Source organism: Oncorhynchus keta, chromosome 23 (genome assembly GCF_023373465.1).
Source record: "Oncorhynchus keta strain PuntledgeMale-10-30-2019 chromosome 23, Oket_V2, whole genome shotgun sequence".
Taxonomy (NCBI): domain Eukaryota; kingdom Metazoa; phylum Chordata; class Actinopteri; order Salmoniformes; family Salmonidae; genus Oncorhynchus; species Oncorhynchus keta.
The window spans coordinates 47,280,407-47,303,993 of record NC_068443.1 but is presented as its reverse complement, the minus strand read 5'-3'; the positions used below and the strand labels follow the sequence as shown (position 1 = coordinate 47,303,993).

Below are 23,587 nucleotides of genomic sequence, written 5' to 3'. Positions count from 1 at the left end.
AAGTTTGGGGTCATTTAGAAATGTCCTTGTTTTAGAAAGAAAAGCACATTTTTTGTTCATTACAATAAACTCAAATTGATCAGAAATACAGTGTAGACATCAGTAATGTTTTACTATTGTAGCTGGAAATGGCTGATTTTTTATGGAATAGCTACATAGGCGTACTGAGGAGTCCAATTATCAGCAACCATCACTCCTGTGTTCCAATTGTGTTAGCTAATCCAAGTTAATCATTTTAAAAGGCTAATTGCTCATTAGAAAACCCTAGTACCTGCAACACACCAGTCTCAACGTCAACATTGAAGAGGCGACTCCGGGATGCTGGCCTTCTAGGCAGAGCTCCGCTGTCCAGTGTCTGTGTTCTTTTTGCCCATCTTAATCTTTTGTTTTTATTGGCCAGTCTGAGATATGGCATTTTCTTTGCAACTCTGCCTAGAAGGCCAGCATCCCAGAGTCGCCTCTTCACTGTTGACGTTGACTGGTGTTTTGCGGGTACTATTTAATGAAGCTGCCAGTTGAGGACTAGACACTCTAAATGTACTTGCTCAGTTGTGCACCGGGGCCTCCCACTCCTCTTTCTATTCTGGTTAGAGCCAGTATGCGCTGTTCTGTGAAGGGAGTAGTACAGAGCGTTGTACGAGATCTTCAGTTTCTTGGCAATTTCTCGCATGGAATAGCCTTAATTTCTCAGAACAAGAATAAACCACCCAGGTAGTGAGGGTAGGCAACAACATCTCCTCCCCGCTGATCCTCAACACTGGGGCCCCACAAGGGTGCGTTCTGAGCCCTCTCCTGTACTCCCTGTTCACCCAACTCAATCATCAAGTTTGCGGACGACACAACAGTGGTAAGCTTGATTACCAACAACGACGAGACGGCCTACGGGGAGGAGGTGAGGGCCCTCGGAGTGTGGTGTCAGGAAAATAACCTCACACTCAACGTCAACAAAACTAAGGAGATGATTGCGGACTTCAGGAAACAGCAGAGGGAACACCCCCTATCCACATCGATGGAACAGCAGTGGAGAGGGTAGTAAGTTTAAGTTCCTCGGCATACACATCACAGACAAACTGAATTGGTCCACTCACACAGACAGCATCGTGAAGAAGGCGCAGCAGCGCCTCTTCAACCTCAGGAGGCTGAAGAAATTCGGCTTGTCACCAAAAGCACTCACAAACTCCTACAGATGCACAATCGAGAGCATCCTGGCGGGCTATATCACCGCCTGGTATGGCAACTGCTCCTCCCTCAACCGTAAGGCTCTCCAGAGGGTAGTGAGGTCTGCACAACGCATCACCGGGGCAAACTACCTGCCCTCCAGGACACCTACACCACCCGATGTTACAGGAAGGCCATAAAGATCATCAATTACATCAACCACCCGAGCCACTGCCTGTTCACCCCGCTATCATCCAGAAGGCGAGGTCAGTACAGGTGCATCAAAGCTGAGACCGAGAGACTGGAAAACAGCTTCTATCTCAAGGCCATCAGACTGTTAAACAGCCACCACTAACATTGAGTGGCTGCTGCCAACACACTGACACAACTCCAGCCACTTTAATAATGGGAATTGATGGGAAATTATGTAAATATATCACTAGCCACTTTAAATAATGCTACCTTATATAATGTTACTTACCCTACATTATTCATCTCATATGCATACGTATATACTGCTAGCCTACTTCAGCAATACTGTATCATTTTAATCATTTTAGTCAATAAGATTCTTGCTACGTAAGCTTAACTTTCTGAACATTCGAGACGTGTAGTCCACTTGTCATTCCAATCTCCTTGCATTAGCGTAGCCTTTTCTGTAGCCTGTCAACTATGTGTCTGTCTATCCCTGTTCTCTCCTCTCTGCACAGACCATACAAACGCTCCACACCGCGTGGCCGCGGCCACCCTAATCTGGTGGTCCCAGCGCGTACGACCCACGTGGAGTTCCAGGTCTCCGGTAGCCTCTGGAACTGCCGATCTGCGGCCAACAAGGCAGAGTTCATCTCAGCCTATGCCTCCCTCCAGTCCCTTGACTTCTTGGCACTGACGGAAACATGGATCACCACAGATAACACTGCTACTCCTACTGCTCTCTCCTCGTCCGCCCACGTGTTCTCGCACACCCGAGAGCTTCTGGTCAGCGGGGTGGTGGCACCGGGATCCTCATCTCTCCCAAGTGGTCTTTCTCTCTTTCTCCCTTACCCATCTGTCTATCGCCTCCTTTGAATTCCATGCTGTCACAGTTACCAGCCCTTTCAAGCTTAACATCCTTATCATTTATCGCCCTCCAGGTTCCCTCGGAGAGTTCATCAATGAGCTTGATGCCTTGATAAGCTCCTTTCCTGAGGACGGCTCACCTCTCACAGTTCTGGGCGACTTTAACCTCCCCACGTCTACCTTTGACTCATTCCTCTCTGCCTCCTTCTTTCCACTCCTCTCCTCTTTTGACCTCACCCTCTCACCTTCCCCCCTACTCACAAGGCAGGCAATACGCTTGACCTCATCTTTACTAGATGCTGTTCTTCCACTAACCTCATTGCAACTCCCCTCCAAGTCTCCGACCACTACCTTGTATCCTTTTCCCTCTCGCTCTCATCCAACACTTCCCACACTGCCCCTACTCGGATGGTATCGCGCCGTCCCAACCTTCGCTCTCTCTCCCCGCTACTCTCTCCTCTTCCATCCTAGCATTTCGCTACACTACAAGCATTTCGCTACACTCGCATTTAACATCTGCTAACCATGTGTATGTGACAAATAACATTTGATTTGATTTGATTTCCTATCATCTCTTCCCTCTGCTCAAACTTTCTCCAACCTATCTCCTGATTCTGCCTCCTCAACCCTCCTCTCCTCCCTTTCTGCATCCTTTGACTCTCTATGTCCCCTATCCTCCAGGCCGGCTCGGTCCTCCCCTCCCGCTCCGTGGCTCGACGACTCATTGCGAGCTCACAGAACAGGGCTCCGGGCAGCCGAGCGGAAATGGAGGAAAACTCGCCTCCCTGCGGACCTGGCATCCTTTCACTCCCTCCTCTCTACATTTTCCTCCTCTGTCTCTGCTGCTAAAGCCACTTTCTACCATTCTAAATTCCAAGCATCTGCCTCTAACCCTAGGAAGCTCTTTGCCACCTTCTCCTCCCTCCTGAATCCTCCTCCCCCTCCCCCCTCCTCCCTCTCTGCAGATGACTTCGTCAACCATTTTGAAAAGAAGGTCGACGACATCCGATCCTCGTTTGCTAAGTCAAACGACACCGCTGGTTCTGCTCACACTGCCCTACCCTGTGCTCTGACCTCTTTCTCCCCTCTCTCTCCAGATGAAATCTCGCGTCTTGTGACGGCCGGCCGCCCAACAACCTGCCCGCTTGACCCTATCCCCTCCTCTCTTCTCCAGACCATTTCCGGAGACCTTCTCCCTTACCTCACCTCGCTCATCAACTCATCCCTGACCGCTGGCTACGTCCCTCCCGTCTTCAAGAGAGCGAGAGTTGCACCCCTTCTGAAAAAACCTACACTCGATCCCTCCGATGTCAACAACTACAGACCAGTATCCCTTCTCTCTTTTCTCTCCAAAACTCTTGAGCGTGCCGTCCTTGGCCAGCTCTACCGCTATCTCTCTCAGAATGACCTTCTTGATCCAAATCAGTCAGGTTTCAAGACTAGTCATTCAACTGAGACTGCTCTTCTCTGTATCACGGAGGCGCTCCGCACTGCTAAAGCTAACTCTCTCCTCTGCTCTCATCCTTCTAGACCTATCGGCTGCCTTCGATACTGTGAACCATCAGATCCTCCTCTCCACCCTCTCCGAGTTGGGCATCTCCGGCGCGGCCCACGCTTGGATTGCATCCTACCTGACAGGTCGCTCCTACCAGGTGGCGTGGCGAGAATCTGTCTCCTCACCACGCGCTCTCACCACTGGTGTCCCCAGGGCTCTGTTCTAGGCCCTCTCTTATTCTCGCTATACACCAAGTCACTTGGCTCTGTCATAACCTCACATGGTCTCTCCTATCATTGCTATGCAGACGACACACAATTAATCTTCTCCTTTCCCCCTTCTGATGACCAGGTGGCGAATCGCATCTCTGCATGTCTGGCAGACATATCAGTGTGGATGACGGATCACCACCTCAAGCTGAACCTCAGCAAGACGGAGCTCCTCTTCCTCCCGGGAAGGACTGCCCGTTCCATGATCTCGCCATCACGGTTGACAACTCCATTGTGTCCTCCTCCCAGAGCGCTAAGAACCTTGGCGTGATCCTGGACAACACCCTGTCGTTCTCAACTAACATCAAGGTGGTGTCCCGTTCCTGTAGGTTCATGCTCTACAACATCCGCAGAGTACGACCCTGCCTCACACAGGAAGCGGCGCAGGTCCTAATCCAGGCACTTGTCATCTCCCGTCTTGATTACTGCAACTCGCTGTTGGCTGGGCTCCCTGCCTGTGCCATTAAACCCCTACAACTCATCCAGAACGCCGCAGCCCGTCTGGTGTTCAACCTTCCCAAGTTCTCTCACGTCACCCCGCTCCTCCGCTCTCTCCACTGGCTTCCAGTTGAAGCTCGCATCCGCTACAAGACCATGGTGCTTGCCTACGGAGCTGTGAGGGGAACGGCACCTCAGTACCTCCAGGCTCTGATCAGGCCCTACACCCAAACAAGGGCACTGCGTTCATCCACCTCTGGCCTGCTCGCCTCCCTACCACTGAGGAAGTACAGTTCCCGCTCAGCCCAGTCAAAACTGTTCGCTGCTCTGGCCCCCAATGGTGGAACAAACTCCCTCACGACGCCAGGACAGCGGAGTCAATCACCACCTTCCGGAGACACCTGAAACCCCACCTCTTCAAGGAATACCTAGGATAGGGTAAGTAATCCTTCTCACCCCCCTAAAAAGATTTAGATGTACTATTGTAAGTGGCTGTTCCACTGGATGTCATAAGGTGTATGCACCAATTTGTAAGTCGCTCTGGATAAGAGCGTCTGCTAAATGACTTAAATGTAAATGTAATACTGTACTCTATATTGTCGACTGCATCCTCATGTAATACATGTATCACTAGCCACTTTAACTATGCCACTTTGTTTACATACTCATCTAATATGTATATACTGTACTCGATACCATCTACTGTATCTTGCCTATGCTGCTCTGTACCATCACTCATTCATGTATCCTTATGTACATATTCTTTATCCCCTTACACTGTGTATAAGACAGTAGTTTTGGAATTGTTAGTTAGATTTCTTGTTGGTTATTACTGCATTGTCGGAACTAGAAGCACAAGCATTTCGCTACACTCGCATTAACATCTGCTAACCATGTGTATGTGACAAATAACATTGGATTTGATTTGATTTGACTGACGAGTTTCAGAAGAAAGTTATTTGTTTCTAGACATTTTGAGCCTGTAATGGAACCCACAAATGCTGATGCTCCAGATACTTAACTAGTCTAAAGAAGGCCAGTTTTATTCCTTCTTTAATCAGCACAACAGTTTTCAGCTGTGCTAACATAATTGCAAAAGGGTTTTCTAATGATCAATTAGCCGTGAAAAATCATAAACTTGGATTAGCTAACACAACGTGCCATTGGAACACAGGAGTGATGGTTGATGATAATGGGACTCTGTACACCCATCTAGATATTCCATTTTTAAAAATCTGCATTTTCCAGCTACAATAGTCATTTACAACATTTACACTGTATTTCTGATGTTGTTTTAAAAATTGACAAAAAAATGTGCTTTTCTTTCAAAACAAGGACATTTCTAAGTGACCCCAAACTTTTGAAAGGTAGTGTAAGTATTCACACCCCTGAGTCAATACTTTGTAGAAGCACCTTTGGTGGCGATTACAGCTGTGAATCTTTTGGGGTACATTTCTAGGAGCTTTGCACACCTGGATTATACAATATTTGCCCATTATTCTTTAAAAAATTCTTCAAGCTCTGTCAAGTTGATTGTTGATCATTGTTAGACAGCCATTTTCATGTCTTGCCATAGATTATCAAGCCGATATAAGTCAACACTATAACTGGGCCATTTAGGAACAGTCAATGTCTTCTTGGTAAGCAACTCCGGGGTAGATTTGGCCTTGTGTTTTAGGTTATTGTCCTGCTGAAAGGTGAATAGTCTCCCAGTGTATGTTGGAAAGCAGACAACCGTGTTTTCCTCTCGGAATTGTCCTGTGCTTAGCTCTCTTCAGTTAATTTTTATTAAAAAAACAACCTCCATAGTCCTTGCCAATGACAAGCATACCCATAACATGATGCAGCCACCACCATGCTTGAAAATATGAAGTGATGTGTCGTGTGGGATTTGCCAAAACCCTATAGTTAATTTCTTTGCCACATCTCTGGCAGAATTACTTTAGTGCATTGTTGCAAACAGGATGCATGTTTTTTTTTATTCTGCACAGGCTTCCTTCTTTTCAATCTGTCATTTAGGTTAGTATTGTGGAGTAACTACAATGTTGTTGATCCATTCTCAGTTTTCTCCTATCACAATCATGATACTCTGTAACTGTTTAAAAATCACAATTGGCCTCATGGTAAAATCCCTGAGCAGTTTCCTTACTCTCTGGCAACTGAGTTAGGAAGGACACCTGTATCTTTGTCGTAACTGGGAGTATTGATACACCATCCAAAGCCTAATTAATAACTTCACCTTGCTCAAACTGATTTTCAGCGACTGCTTTTTAATTTGATTTTTTACCCTTCTTTGCAATGCATTGAAAAACTTCTCTGGTCTTTGTGGTTGGATCGGTGCTTGAAATTCACTACTTGATTGAGGGACCTTACAGATAATTGTACTGTATGTATGTGTGGGGTACAGAGACGGGATACCCTAGTAATTTATTTTTTAAATTATATATATATTTTTTTATCATATAGAATCATATAGGATTTTGTATCCACTCTATCAGAATCTTTTTTTCCTAATGAAATCAAAAGTTATCCTGTTGGATCTTGATAAGACTGGTAGGATTTTGTCTCCCCAATCAGAATATCATTAGAACTTTTTTTCTTCTTAATTGAACCCATTCAATTATAGTTTGTTGTCATTAGTTCCAATATAATACAACATTTTCGTTGATCGGAAAACAACAGTTCTATATTAATTTCTGTTTCAGTCACCTGTAAGAAAACCTTTGTCTTCAAAAGTGACTGATGACTTCACTGATAGGCTAAGTAACGCTGCGAGCTAGTGCAAACTCGCTGTGCAGAGAATCTCCGGTTTTTCTAACTGTTTTATCCTTCACTGTGCATGAATGCAACAACTGTGAGTACAGTATTTGTTTCCTTATGTTTCCTGACGAAGTGGTCAATGTTTTAGTCATATTTGTCATTGTACAACATTTTATGCACTCATTTTATGCTAACTAAGAAACTACTGTTAGCCACATATTGCCTGTCAACTGACTAGCTAGCTAATTGGATATGGTCAAACCGTGAGCTTGTGTAATGTAGTAATGCATACTGTCCACGTACAGGAAATTAGCGCAATATTTAATATTCATAATATTATACATTTCAATTTATGCTGATAGTGTACACATGTATATTTCAATTTAGGCTGATAGTGAACCCATTTCTCACTAGTTTAACAATTTCTAAAGTTAAAAAGAGCTCTTAAGCACAATTTAACCGGGCGCACTAGAAAGAGCTCCCATAATGACTGTGCAGCAAGCAGCCCGTTCATTCACCCTGTTGTGTCGTCCTCCCACTACGACTCGGGAAAGCATCAACCCCACTCTTGTTTCGTGTTTTATGTATTGTAGACTCGTCAATAGAGATATTAGCATGTTCCAGCGATTTCTGTAAGTCTTTAGCTGTCACTCTTGGATTCTTCTTAACCTCATTGAGCATTCTGTGCTGTGTTCTTGTAGTCATCTTTGCAGGACGGCCACTCCTAGGTAGAGTAGCAACAGTGCTGAACTTTCTTCATTTATAGACAATTTGTCTTACCATGGACTCATGAACATCAAGGCTTTTAGAAATACTTTTGTAACCCTTTCCAGCTTTATACAAGTCAAAATTTCTTAATCTTAGGTCTTGTGAGATCTCTTTGTTCGAGGCATGGTTTACATCAGGCAATGCTTCTTGTGAATAGCAAACTCAAATTTTGTGAGTGTTTTTTATAGGGCAAGGCAGCTCTAACCAACATCTCCAATCTCGTCTCATTGATTGTCCTCCAGGTTAGTTGATTCCTGACTCCAATGAGCTTTTGGAGAGGTCATTAACCTAGGGGTTCACATACTTCTTCCAACCTACACTGTGAATGTTTAAATTATGTATTCAATATAGACAAGAAAAATACAATAATTTGTCTGTTATTAGTTTAAGCACACTATGTTTGTCAAATTTGATGACCAATTCATGCAGAAATCCAGGTAATTCAAAAGGGTTCACATCATTTTTCTTGGCTAGCGTGCACGAGCCAGGACCAAAGATGGGCACTTATGCCTATATTTGGCCCAAACATAGACGGTCAGATTTGGTCCGGTCCAAATCTGAACCAATCATAGTTTGGACAGCACAATGCAGTACAGCAGAGCAGAGTACAGTACATAGTAAAGTATACTAGAGTACAGTAGATTAATTTATTTAAATTGATGTCCTTATATGAACCGTAACTCAGTAGCATCTTTGAAATTGTTGCATGTTGCGTTTATATTTTTGTTCAGTGTAGGTGTGCATGCAAAGCAATGCACAACTCCAGATTTCTTACATACTCACTCACATTATTGTGAAGCAAAAGTCCCGACTTTAAATCTTTCTTCTTCTTCTTCACGCTACTCCTCTTACAGTTTCAGCTAGAAACGCCAATCAAACTGTATAATGTGCACAACAGCTACGGACCGCAAAAGGAATGGATTTTTTTTTAGGCTGCATTACGACCACACAAAGGGGATGCCACCATAAAATTCAAGCCATTATCAAGTGCTTGTCAAATTGTGAATGAGAGACCGAGTGTGTACAGCCTGCGCAACTATCATTATCATCCTGGCAACTATCATTACGCGCACCTGGCATCAATCATTACGTGTACCCGCACTTCATCATGAGGCACACCTGGACTCCATTACCTCACTCATTACCTCCCCTTTATCTTGCACTCCTTTAGGTTCTTTCCCCAGGCAGTATTGTTTCTATGTCAAGACACTACTCCTATGTTGTATATTTCCATGTCCTTTGTTATATTAAACTTACCACCTGCTTCTCGACTCCCAGCGTCTACAATACAGAACCTCACAAAATGGAAGCAACAACAAATCAGAACCTCTCCCAGACCGTTGATGAACAGGGATACCTACTTCGTCAACACCACGACCAGCTGGCGCAACTGGGGACGGCTATGGAAGAGGTTCTTTCGCATTGTTCAACATCTTGAACATAGCCGAGAGGCGTTGCATTCAACTAGCGGAGGATACTCTACCACCAGTCAGCGATGCCCGCTTGTCCCTCCCGGAGCCCCCACCACGAGAGGACCAAGGTTGCCACGGTTATTTCTCTGCTGAGTGGGCGAGAGTTGGAATGGGCCACGGCTGTCTGGGAGAGAGGAGAGGAGAAGCTGGATTCGTACAAGTACATGGCTCTGTTCAGAGGTATCTTCGATCATCCACTGGAGGGCAGGAGGACAAGACTGCTGCAGAGCACGCCCCTTCCAGACAGTAGAAGCATCCAGCGGATGGAATAAGCCGGCGCTTCGTACGCTGTTCAGTAGAGGACTGCGCGAGGAGGTCCAGACGGAACTGGCCTGTCGAGACGACAACCTCTCCTTGGACACACTCATCGTGTTGGCCATCTGTCTGGATAACCTACTTCAGGAGCGTCGGCACTCTCATCGCTTCTCTCCATCCCTCAGTGACCACTCTGGATCAGAGCCTGAACCCATGGAGGTAGGGGTCACATGCTTCCCTGCGGCAAAGCGACGCAGTCGGAGACAGCTGAGGCTCTCTCTCTCTATTGTGGTCAAGGAGGGCTCCAGCTACAGCAGTGTCCGGTACGTCCCAGCTCGGGATCCACAAGAGCCGAGGGATGGTCACGTGATTTTCCACTTCCTGGGGCAGGTGTGAGTATCTATCCCCTCTTCATCATTTTCTGCCAACCCCTTTTTTTTTGTCAATTGCACGTAGTCGACTGTCTGTCTCTTATGTTTCTACAGCGTTGGACTTCCGGGTATAAGCCTCATTCCTTCCATGGGCGGAGTACGCTACCATGGGTGGAGTACGCGCAAAATTAGTTACGTTACTCCTCCACCGGGCTGACTCCCTTCTAGTGTGTTCTCGATTTTTAGCCAGCCCTGGCTCAGTGGAGCCCGGGACAGACTGAAGCTCCTGCAGTGGATCAGGAGCACAGAAGACATGTGGAGTGAGGCTCACGTTAGACTCTGTGTGCCGTCCACTGTCAGAAGAAGCAGGCAGACCGCCACCGCTGTGAGACTCTCGTGTTCCATCCTGGGGTTGTAGCACAAAGCCATTTGGCATAGCCAGATCAGGACGTAACATATGTGTAACGCAGACGCTGGGGGTCTGGAAGCAAGTACAGGGGGTGAATTTAATACAAAACAAGAGTAGCGTCTGGACATGAAAACCATAACTAATACTGCCTGGGGAAAGAACCAAAGGGAGTGACAGGGATATAAGGGAGTCTCATGAGGCGCAGATGCACGTAACGATGGTGGTAGGTGTGCATAATAAGTAAACTGGCGACAAAGAGTGCCAGAGAGGGGTATACATGACAATAGGGATAACTCTGAGTATGCTATTCTGTTCCTCTGAAATAGACTAAAGTTTCTTCATATCATGCTTATTTAGATCTGTCTAAAATAATAAAATGTAGGCTATATAATAAAATGTAGGCTATATTACATGGATTTATTAGACTTTTTACATCTTACAAAAGTCTGCATCAGTGGCTTGTAGGCTGTGTATGGAAGCCAGGAGATGATTAATGTGTTTTTTGTTAATTAACGATCAATTACCGTGAAACAGACAGTTATTTGCTTGACAATCACTGTCTGACAAAATGTTGTGACCGCCACAACCACACAACTCCTGACCACAACAACTGACCAAACAACTCCTGAACTCACAACTACTGACCACAACCACACACCTACTGACCACAACCACACAACTACTGACCACAACCACACAACTACTGACCACAACCACACACCTATTGACCAAAACTACCGTCCAAAAGTATAGACCAAAACTACTGACCACAATCACTGAGCAAACCCACACAACTACTGACCACAACTCGTGACAACAATTACTGACCATAATCACACAACTACTGACCACCACTACCAGCCAAAAGTACTGACCAAAATCACTGAGTAAAATCACACAACTACTGAAAACAACTACTGAACCACAACTAAATGACCAACCACACATCTACTGACCAAACACACAACTACTGAATCATAACCACTGAACATAACCACAAAAACCTACCACTACTACTGACCTAACATATTGGCCACAAACACACAACTACTGACCACAACATCACAACTACTGACCACAACCACACAGTACTACTGACTACTACTGACGAGGGATGGGGCATTTTAAATTCTTTAAATTAGTGCTTCTCATCCATCGCATGAGAGAATATTTCAACAAATATGAATATTTGAATGCAAGGTGAAGAGGAGGTCAGTGCATGAAGGGTAGCTGCCAAAAGATCTGGAGTCAGTAGGCGACCAGACGACACTTACGGACACTTCTCTCTGAAGATGTGCTCAGGGAGGAGGTAAGGGGCCTCCAGGTTCCTCATCTCAATCACCTAGAAGAGTAGAGTGGGATGGAGAGACAGTAAGAGATTGAGGGAGGGGGAGGGAGAGAGAGAGAGAACTAAATGTAAACAGATTATTGTGGATGCTGTTACTACTGGCCTACAGACAACTCAACTCGTCATTTTTTCCTGAACTCTCTCTTTAATTCCAAGGTAATTTACCTTGCTGACGTGTTGACAGAAGGCTGGGTTGGCGATCATCTGACTAAGGAAGTTCAGGTAGGCCGCCACCAGTGCCATGATGCCACAGCGCATGACCATGGGCATGTTCTCCTCATTAGCCAAGGACATATCCTGCAACCAATGAAAAGCTTTAGAAATATGCTACACAAGGGATTGTTTTGCAACAGATAGAAAGGGGAAAAATGGATTGTCCAGAGAAGAGAAAATGTGCCTTTGGCTTTAGTGTAGCATAGAGGACATTACAACAGCTCTATGGCTTGCTAGCTATCTTATAGAATTCTATGCTAGTTGGAATTAATTCAGTCAGGCATTCAACTAACATTTACATTCAATCCACAATGAAGGGAGTTTGCAACCACCTGACTCAGGGTCATGTTCATTACAGCACATCAGTGAAAATGAAAATGAGCGTTTCTTATTGGATAGTATCAGCAGAATTGGACAGGTTACATTTTAAATGTACTTTCCCCTTAACCTGTTACTCCTACCCCCTACTTTTTCGAACATTCTGTTAAAAATCGCGCAACATTTCAGCGCCCTGCTGCTCATGCCAGGAATATAGTATATGCATATGATTAGTATGTGTGGATAGAAAACACTCAGACGTTTATAAAACTGGTTAAATCACGGCTGTGACTATAACAGAACGTGCGTTTCATCGAAAAGCGCAGGAAAATCTGATCACTGAAAATGGAAAAATATATCCATCCGCCACTTCAACCCATTGATAAAGGTGAACCACATTAAATGGGGCCGAGGTTGCAATACCTATAGCTTCCACACGATGTCAACAGTCTTGTCATTTGCCTAGGCTTCGTTTCTTGGTCAAACGAAGAAGAGACAAGCCATTTGTTCAGGTCTCCGACCGGATATTTTGGTTGAGATTTACCCGGACATTATTTCCAGACGTACCCCATATAGAATATACATCGCCTCGTGATCAATTTGATCACTTATTAACGTGTACTAATACCTAAAGTTGCATTACAAAAGTATTTTGAAGTGTTTTGTGAAAGTTAATCGTCAACTTTTTTAATTAAAAAAAATGACGTTACGTTATAAGACGCTATTTTTTTCCGTTTATCACACAGTCTTCATAGATCGATATCTAGGCTATATATGGACCAATTTAATTGAAAAAAAGACCCAATAGTGATTATGGGACATCTAGGAGTGCCAACAAAGAAGATGGTCAAAGGTAATGAATGTTTTATATTTTATTTGTGCGGTTTGTGTAGCGACGACTATGCTAATTATTTTGTTTACGTCCCCTGCAGGTCTTTTGGGGTGTTACATGCTATCAGATAATAGCTTCTCATGCTTTCGCCGAAAAGCATTTTAAAAATCTGACTTGTTGCCTGGATTCACAACGAGTGTAGCTTTAATTCAATACCCTGCATGTGTATTTTAATGAACGTTTGAGTTTTAACTAGTACTATTAGCATTTAGCGTAGCGCATTTGCATTTCCAGATGTCTCGATGGGACGCCTGCGTGTCAGGTAGGAGCAAGAGGTTAAGACTTAACTTTTGGATTACCTAAACTCAGTAACAATCTGATTACTTTCTGTTACTTTAGGAGTACTTTCCCCTTAAGAGGCATTAGAAGAAGACAAAAATAATCCATCAAACACAGTTAGCGTGTCATCATAGTGGTCCTTGACTTGTGGTCAGACTCAGGTGGAACAAACAAACGTACACATTTTGTCAATGCTAATAAACATCCTTTCTGAATTTAAAAGTAATCTAAAATGTAATCTAGTTTTTACAAAGTATCTCTAATCTGATTGGAACATTTTTGCTGGTTTGTGTCACCAATTACAGTTACTGTTTTTCTAATCAGATTACATACATGTATTCAGTTACTCCCCAACCCAGATAGTATCTTCCTCGTTCAGTCTGTTCAGTCTGTTTGAGTATTTTCTTCAATTTTGTGTCTACTGAAGGCATTTGTGTCTATCTGAGGCATTGACTGATGAAATCAAGCTCCTCAAAAATATTTACTCCCATTCAATCACAGGGGCGGCAGCGTAGCCTAGTGGTTAGAGCGTTGGACTAGTAACCGGAAGGTTGCGAGTTCAAACCCCCGAGCTGACAAGGTACAAATCTGTCGTTCCGCCCCTGAACAGGCAGTTTCAATGACGGCCTGTTCCCAGGCCGTCATTGAAAATAAGAATATGTTCTTAACTGACTTGCCTTTTTTTTAAATAAAGGTAAAACAAAAAAAAAAAAAACAGCTGACATCATTTCGCCACAGCTTCCCATGTTGATAGGGCTATTGTAAGTAGTAATTCTGTGCCTGTTAATTTCATTTCAATTGATAGCTACCTTAAGAAACCCACTGTCGTTAGCTCAACCTATGCTATTAATAGCTTTGTTCATCATTTTGCTACATGTGATCATAAGCATAGGAGTATTGTCAATAGTAATCTTGTGCACACTATCCTGAATTCTACTATTAGCTCTGTACATTTTGAATCCAACCAGGAAGCCTATTGTGGCGAACTCATACAGTTCTGTTGACCAGTGTCACCATGGATACTCCTGCTGTTTTCAAATCTCGCAGAGGGCTTGGAGTGATACATATAAATGTGTAAACTGGACTTTCTGGACGTCTGAGAGTATGACAAGCCCAGACGTTCTGGTTATCTCAGAGACTTTGCTGAATAATTTGATTATGGATAAGGACGTTGCTATTGCGGACAAGAGAAAGGCGGAGGGGTTGCTATTTATGTAAAATCTTCTCTTATTGCATCATGCACTCTTAGCATCTTTGTCACCAAAATGTGTGAGCTGTTCGTTATAAAAGTGGACTTATGCCAAATTATGCATATATACACTACCGTTTAAAAGTTTGGGGTCACTTAGAAAAGTCCTTGTTTTTAAAAGAAAAGCAAATTTGTCTATTAATAAATAACAATATGTATCAGAAATACAGTGTACACATTGTTAATGTTGTAAATGACTATTGTAGCTGGAAATGGCAGATTTTTTAAAATGGAATATCTACATACATCTACATATCTACAGCAACCATCACTCCTGTGTTCCAATGGCACATTGTGTTAGCTAATCCAAGTTTATCAGTTTAAAAGGCTAATTAATCATTAGAAAACCCTTTTGTAATAGTTAGCACAGCTGAAAACTGTTGTGCTGATTAAAGTAGCAATACAACTGGTCTTCTTTAGACTAGTTGAGTATCTGGAGCATCAGCATTTGTGGGTTTGAATGCCCAGAAACAAAGAACTGTGGAGGTCTACATTTTTCTTCTGATTTCTTTTGATTTTCCCATGATGTCAAGCAAAGAGGCACTAAGTTTGAAGGTAGGCCTTGAAATACATCAACAGATACACCTCCAATTGACTCAAATGATGTCAATTAGCCCATCAGAAGCTTATAAAGCCATGACTTCATTTTCTGGAATTGTCCAAGCTGTTTAAAGGTACAGTCAATTTCGTGTATGTAAACTTCTGAAATACTGGAATTGTGATACAGTGAATTATAAGTGAAATAATCTGCCTGTAAACAATTGTTGGAAAAATGACTTGTGTCATGCACAAAGCAGATGTCCAAACCAACTTGCCAAAACTATAGTATGTTAACAAGAAATTTGTAGAGTGGTTGAAAATGAGTTTTAATGACTCCAACCTAAGTGTATGTAAACTTCCGACTTCAACTGTATATGGCTCAATGACACTACTATCTCCCAATACTTCAAACTGAGGAGAAAATTAAAGTTGATCCATAAAGCCATAATGTCAACCAGTGCATGAGAGGAAGCCAATTCTGCCAAGTAGTCTGTGCTAACATTTCAACATACTAAAGGCTATTTATCTTAATATCAACATCTTCTCGTTATAGCGTTATCTTTCTTGTTGTAAATATGAATTCCTACAAAAACAACTAAAAGCTGGTATCGTTGCTAAGGCAATGTTTTGTTGACAGTTTTTTTTCCCTCCCATCATTATGAATAAATTACATTGACTTTACTAAAATGTGTCCTGTGACACAATGACTGATGCCACAGGACACCTATTACCTACATACACATTGCATGGCAACAATTGCAATGAAATTGCACACGTACACATCTCAAGTTAGGACTCAGCCCCAAATCACCAAAAACCTCTGAAGTTACACCACGCTATCAGTGTCTTCTGTCCTACCTGCAGGGCAAGAGCCAGCCTGATGAGGTCCACCACCACCTCCTCATTGGCCAGCTCGATGGTGAGCACGGCCAGGGTAGTGAAGAGCAGCTCAAAGTTCTTGTGACCGTTGTCCTCCTCCTTACAGCCCAGGTAGATGTGACGGTACAACTGCTGCCCATGCTGAGAGGAGAGGAAGTAGTAGATGGAGAGGAGAGGAAGTAGTAGATGGAGAGGAGAGGAAGTAGTAGATGGAGAGGAGAGGAAGTAGTAGATGGAGAGGAGAGGAAGTAGTAGATGGAGAGGAGAGGAAGTAGTAGATGGAGAGGAGAGGAAGTAGTAGATGGAGAGGAGAGGAAGGGATGGATGGATGAATGTGTGGATGGATAGAAGGAAAGAACAATGATTGGGTAGATGGATGGAGAGAGAGACTAATTATTTTAAATAAACAAATAATACATTCATATTCTTGTCATTTGGGCATGTAATTTACCAGTCCATCAATATCTTCAGATTTAGTCTTTTTTTTTTTGGCAACATACGGTACACAAATGCATTTCACAGAATTGAACAATCGAAGAGCCGGAATTTCATAACTAGAATGGTCATGACGGTCATTCTAATATGTGCATTTGATAACATTTCTATGTGTAAGACAACAGTTGCCTGGCCAGCTAATGGCCCGCCCAACCCTAAACTACATTGAAATTAATTTCACAAATATAATAAATAATACAGTGCCTTGCGAAAGTATTCGGCCCCCTTGAACTTTGCAACCTTTTGCCACATTTCAGGCTTCAAACATAAAGATATAAAACTGTATTTTTTTGTGAAGAATCAACAACAAATGGGACACAATCATGAAGTGGAATGACATTTATTGGATATTTCAAACTTGTTTGAAGCCTGAAATGTGGCAAAAGGTCGCAAAGTTCAAGGGGGCCGAATACTTTCGCAAGGCACTGTAGATATAGTCTGACGGGTGACAAAATGATCAATTGTCAAATTGAGAATGAAATGACCAGCACAGCGTGCATTGACAAAGGGAATGGAGCTTACCAAAAAGAGCATTTTCCCCTACCAGCTGTGCTGCTTCTCCGTGCAGACCGCACAGCACAACTGGTAGAGGAAACCGCTCGAGTCGCATAAAATGGAATATAACGTTGTGTATAAAGTTCAGAAATGCAGAGTTTCATGTATACAAAATCTAAATCATTTTCCGTCTTTAAAAGGATGTATTTGGGTGTTTTTGGAGCCATTGTTCATGTTTTTCTGTAGCCCCCCTACTGTAGAACAAGCAATGATGTAGTCTATTGCGGATGTGGTAGGTTTCCAAGTGAAATCCCCCCCCCCAAAAAAAAAGTGTCTGGACCCTTCTATAACAGGTAATTTACATACATTTAGATTTAGTTGTAAAATAGTGAACAATCCTTTAAATAGGCACATGGTCATTTTGAAATGCTCTGAAAGTTTTAGTAATTTATGATATCTCCAAATTACTGCTGGAGTGGAACATACACAGACAGTATTTAGGAAAAGTCAGGGACAGGTGGGTTCAAGGTATTCATTGAAATTAAGTTACTGAAAGAAAGAAAAAGTCATTACAATGGCTACGAATTGAGTATTTCGAACCATTGAGGAGACGGCAAGAGAGAAAGATGAAAAAAAATCTGTCAAACCAAAGAAAGAGATACGTTTTTTAGATAACTGATAGAGCGAGAGAGAGAGAGTGAACGAGAGACTGAGGGAAAGAAAGAAAAATCTATGTCCATGTAACAGACTAAGGATGCAAAGGTACACAGTATGTTATCGATCCGGTTCAATACGCACACGTGAACCGCGGAATTACGGTATGCCTGTCATTTTCAAAACGTGTTGATTGCGCTGAAGACTACAAGCACGTTGTACATTCAGATCCACAGAACCGGACGCGCAATTTGTGGCCGTTACGGGGCTCCTGAGGGCTGACAAACTTTACTCCACAGCAATGTCTCAATGTAGTGACCGCAACCCCATCCCCTTTCAACAACTAATGGACGATTTTGCAATGACATCTCAGTAGGAAACCTCCCTAAGAGGGGCCTCATGAAGAGAGGGTTGAAACTAAAACAAATATTCTGAGCAACAATGGCGGGCGCCAGCGAAGAGGCACCTTCCAAACACAATTTGCGATAAATTCAGAAACAAAGAAATAATGAAAGCAGTGGGAGTATTCATAGCCAAAGATCTGCAGACACCCTATCTAGCTTTCTCCACTGATAGTTGGACCTCCAGAGCAACTCCAAGCTACCTCACTGTGACGGTTCACTATGTACTGGATTGGGAGATGAAGAGCTACAGGTTGTCAAAACTAAGAAGCACTTTTAATTGTAATGTTTTCTCCCTTCAATTTCATACAGTAGAGACAGAAACCAGGCCTAGTCAGTCAGGCTGCCATGTTTCTGAAAGGAACGTTTGATTTGTCTATAGGCAAAATAAAGAGTTAATTGTTTATTAAAGGGTGATGTTTTAATTATTTTCTTAAATATAAAGATACCGAAACCGTAACATTATAGTGGCCCACAAACTGTGATACATACAGAACCGTGGGCCCACTTTACCTGTACATTCCTAGAACAGACAGAGCTAAATATAGCGGCAGACTTTCAATAAGGCCAGAGACAGGTAAATGTGACTGGTGAGCAATGAGGGAGATGCAGCACTGTGAACGAAGAACTCACATTTGCACAATCACTCAACACATCACAAGCTTTAGTAAAAAAGTGGACAACATCACTGGAGCAAATACCTAAAATAGCCATGTTTCTGAGTCAGCGAGCCGTGTCACCATCTTTAATGAAAGAGGAGGTGGTGGGGTAGTTCCTTATTAATTTAGTCAGATATTCAAATACACACTCGATGGCTCATGAAAATAACTTGAGGCCGTGACCTAAAAATAACCAACCTACAAGACTGCCTCCGACACTTAATAGCCTCAAGCAGGGTCGTGTTCAGTAGGCAAGAAATGTTAGAAAACGGTCCGAAACTGGGTGAAGAAGTGAGGTACTATTTGGTATATTATTAGGATCCCCATTAGCTGTTGCGAAAGCTGCAGTTACACTTCCTGGGGTCCACACAAAACATGACATAATACAGAACATTAATAGACAAGAACAGCTTAAGGACAGAACTATACATTTGAACATATCCAATAAGAAACACTCACTTTCTGTTTAAAAACATTTAGCTGCATGTTGTTACCTAGCACCCTAATCAACACGACCCAGCTGGAGACATAGCTCTCCATCTAGCTACTTATCATATTCCTCTGACAAAGGCGGATTGAGCTCCATTAATTAGCCTTGACAGTGGCATGAATGCTAAATGCTGGCAATGTATTCGGTGGCAATAGTTTCTTTATGGGGGGACTTGGAAGAGTCGATGGTAAATGATAAATGTTGTCGCAGCTAGGGGAGCCTGAGCTATGGGCTCTGTGTGGATGACATTGTCTCTAGACTATGTTCAGCTTACCTTCCTCATATACAAGTGGGGTCTAAAATTATTGGATTCATTGTTAGAGATTAGTAAAAAAAACACTATAAAAAAAATATTTATTTTGATAATACAACCAATGTAAAATAACAGTTGTTTTGAAGTTATTTACAATGTTTTAAGGGTTTATTAACCTGTTGCGACGAGTAATCCCGTATCCGGGATTCTATTTATAGCCTCAAGCTCATTACCATAACGCAACGTTAAATATTCATGAAAATCTCAAATGAAATGAAATAAATATATTTGCTCTCAAGCGTAGCCTTTTGTTAACATCTCAGATTTTCAAAACATGCTTTTGAAGCATAGCTAAACAAGCATTTGTGTAAGAGTATTGATAGCCTAGCATAGCATTAAGCCTAGCATTCAGCAGGCAACATTTTCACAAAAACAAGAAAAGCATTCAAATAAAATCCTTTACCTTTGAAGAACTTCAGATGTTTTCAATGAGGAGACTCAGTTAGATAGCAAATGTTCAGTTTTTCCAAAAATATTATTTGTGTAGGACAAATTGCTCCGTTTTGTTCATCACGTTTGGCTACGAAAAAAACCTGTATCCAGGAGTGTAATTATCGCTGCAAGCTCATTAGCATAACGAAACGTTAACTATTCATGAATGTTCAGTTTTTCCAAAAATATTATTTGTGTAGGACAAATCGCTCCGTTTTGTTCATCACGTTTGGGTAAGAAAAACCCTGAAAATTAAGTCATTACAACGCAAACTTTTTTCCAAATTAACTCCATAATATCGACAGAAACATCGCAAACATTGTTTAGAATCAATCCTCAAGGTGTTTTTCACCTATCTATCGACGATAAATCATTCGTGGCAGTTTGCTTTCTCTTCTGAAGAAAATGGAACGCGCATGGACCTGGAGATTACGCAATAATTTAGACGGAGGACACCGGGCGGACACCTGGTAAATGTAGTCTCTTATGGTCAATCTTCCAATGATATGCCTATAAATACATCACAATGCTGCAGACACCTTGGGGAAACGACAGAAAGTGCAGGCTCATTCCTGGCGCATTCACAGCCATATAAGGAGACATTGGAACACAGGGCATTCAAAATCTGGACCATTTCCTGTATGAAATTTCATCTTGGTTTCACCTGTAGCATTAGTTCTGGGGCACTCACAGATAGTATCTTTGCAGTTTTGGAAACGTCAGACTTTTTTCTTTCCAAAGCTGTCAACATAGTCGAGCATCTTTTCGTGACAAAATATCTGGTTTAAAATCAGCTAGACATTGGGACCTCAATAAACTGAATCAGGCATGTAAGTGCTGGGCTGGAACAAAAGCCTGCATCGCTCTATGATGTTCGGATTGTTTATCTGCTTATCTGATTGCTTATGTGGTATTGGCAGGGAGGTGTGGAGTATTGAAAATTAGCCCGTTTGCAAAATCTGGCACATTGACAGAAATGTTGATTGATGTGCAACGTCCCCATCAAATAAACCTAACAAAGTAAAGTAGAATAGTGTCTGTTTATTACACTGCAATAAGGCACAACTACCACCAACAGAGGACAGAGCAGCCAGGTCGTTCACGACTGATGTCAAAATTGTCCTGAGGACGTCTGGAAATGCCTTATAAAAACATTAAAAAAAACATATAAAAACAGCCACTAGGGGCAACGTTATTACCATCAAGTAGGCTTAGGTTTTGTAATCGTGTTCGATTCCTGGTTGCGTGTTCGATTCCAGTCATGGACATTTGTTTTTTTTATTTTAACCCTATCACAGACCTTAACCCTTACCCTTAACCATTTGGAATGAGTGTCTAAACTTAATGTTCTAACCCTATCACAAACCTTAACCCTTACCTTAACCATTTGGAATGAGTGTCTAAACTTAACACTTACCGTAACCATTTGGAATGAGTGTCTAAACTTAACCCTTACCTTAACCATTTGGAATGAGTGCATAAACTTAACCCTTACCTTAACCATTTGGAATGAGTGTCTAAACATAACCATTTGGAATGAGTGCCTAAACTTAACCCTTACCATAACCATTTGGAATGAGTGTCTAAACTTAACCATTTGGAATGAGTGCCTAAACTTAACCCTTACCTTAACCATTTGGAATGAGTGTCTAAACTTAATAATGTTCTAACCCTATCACAAACCTTAATACTTACCTTAACCATTTGGAATGAGTGTCTAAACTTAACCATTTGGAATGAGTGTCTAAACTTAACCCTTACCATAACCATTTGGAATGAGTGTCTAAACTGAACTCTTAACTTCTAAAATGGACTTTTGGAGAAATGGAACGATACAGCACCAGCAACAACAAAAACACTGACATTTTAAGTTTGGAGAAATGTAGAATAAAGTCGAATTGTGCTGCAGTGAGACTGAGAGCTTGTTGCAGTAAAGAGCTGTGGCAGAAACATTTGTGATCCATAGTGGTTTTCTATGGGGAGCTGTAATGGTGCGTTGCAACTGGCCCCAGCTTGTTATTTATTCGAAGACAAAACGGATGGTAACACTGTCTGTGAAAATCAATTATTGCACCAGAGCTACTTATGTGCCGCTTTACCTTTTAACACTGTCTATGAATGAAAAGACAGGGATTTTTATCACCCAAACTAACGACTCATTCTACTAAGCATTATAAATGCAGAACCTCATTACGCAATCATAATGCATCACAAACAGCTAGTATAATGTGCAATACTGGAAGTGTATAATTTTTTAAGTACAACTTTTTAATTCACCTTTTTCATGAACCCAACGTCTTGTTTCGATATCTTCTCCCTCTTTATCTTCAAGGCCGCCACATTAGGAATGATCCTAACAAATTAGAGAAAGATTCAAAACATGAAAGATGTATATAGTCGTGAAAGTCACACCCCTTGCACAGTATTAAAAAGGACTGGATTTTTCCCCTACCGATTTTCACAACCAAATCCACATTTTCAAGGTGAAATAAAATAATCAGTGATATGATATTTTTGGCCAATACCGATATCCGATATTTTTCTTGCCAAAAAAAAAAACACGATACCGATTTTAGCAGCCTTTTAAGCATTCTAGTACAGCTAAACACACGCACATGGACGCAGCGTTGTAAGGCTCGGCATCTCAGTGCAAGAGGGCATCACTACTGGTTCGAATCTAGGCTCTATCACATCCGGCTGTGATTGGGAGTCCCATAGCACAATTGGCCCAGCATCGTTCGGGTTTGGCCAGGGTAGGCCGTCATTGTAAAAAATTATTTGTTCTTAACTGACTTAATATATAATATAATAATATAATATATGCCATTTAGCTGACGCTTTTATCCAAAGCGACTTACAGTCATATGTGCATACATTCTACGTATGGGTGGTCCCGGGAATCGAACCCACTACCCTGGCGTTACAAGCGCCATGCTCTACCAACTGAGCCACAGAAGGACTAGGACTTTGTTAAATAAATGCACACGCACACACACACACACACACACACACACACACACACACACACACACACACACACACACACACACACACACACACACACCAAAAAGTTATTTTGTTAGCATTTAGGTATGTCCTCATTACCAGTAAAACATAATCAAAACCTATTTCCGTCACTTACTTGCTGTGCTGTTTAGTTGTTCATGTCGTTTCATTCTCAACCAGGATTTCTATGGAACGCCGCCTGGGTCTTTTGCTATGGAACGCTTGTTGACCAATCAGGACCTGAATATGACTGCACGTCACATAATAATTTAATGCGTTCATATATATTTTTTTTTACGTAGTTATTACACATGGATTACACTATCACGTGTATTTCATGTCACAACGATTCATCGATACATATGCTACGTACGATGCTGGTAAAGTTGTCTCGCGCACCTACAGTGCTGGTCATAAATGCTAGCTAGCTCATGGATGCAAATGGATGTGTTTTATTCCCCCAAAACATA

At 42.3% G+C, this 23,587-nt stretch overlaps 1 protein-coding gene across 3 annotated transcripts in view; it reads right to left on the bottom strand.

Annotated features, from left to right (window-relative positions):
* The window catches only part of efr3a (EFR3 homolog A (S. cerevisiae)), a 237,755-nt gene that overhangs the window by 23,089 nt on the left and 191,079 nt on the right, over positions 1–23,587 (bottom strand). For all 3 annotated transcript variants that reach the window (XM_052477338.1, XM_052477339.1, XM_052477340.1), the window contains exons 15-18: positions 22,389–22,464; positions 16,152–16,313; positions 11,968–12,099; positions 11,729–11,796 (exon numbers count right to left, since the gene is read on the bottom strand). In XM_052477338.1, coding sequence (XP_052333298.1) covers positions 11,729–11,796; positions 11,968–12,099; positions 16,152–16,313; positions 22,389–22,464 — 438 coding nt within the window. The remainder of the gene's footprint in view (positions 1–11,728; positions 11,797–11,967; positions 12,100–16,151; positions 16,314–22,388; positions 22,465–23,587) is intronic.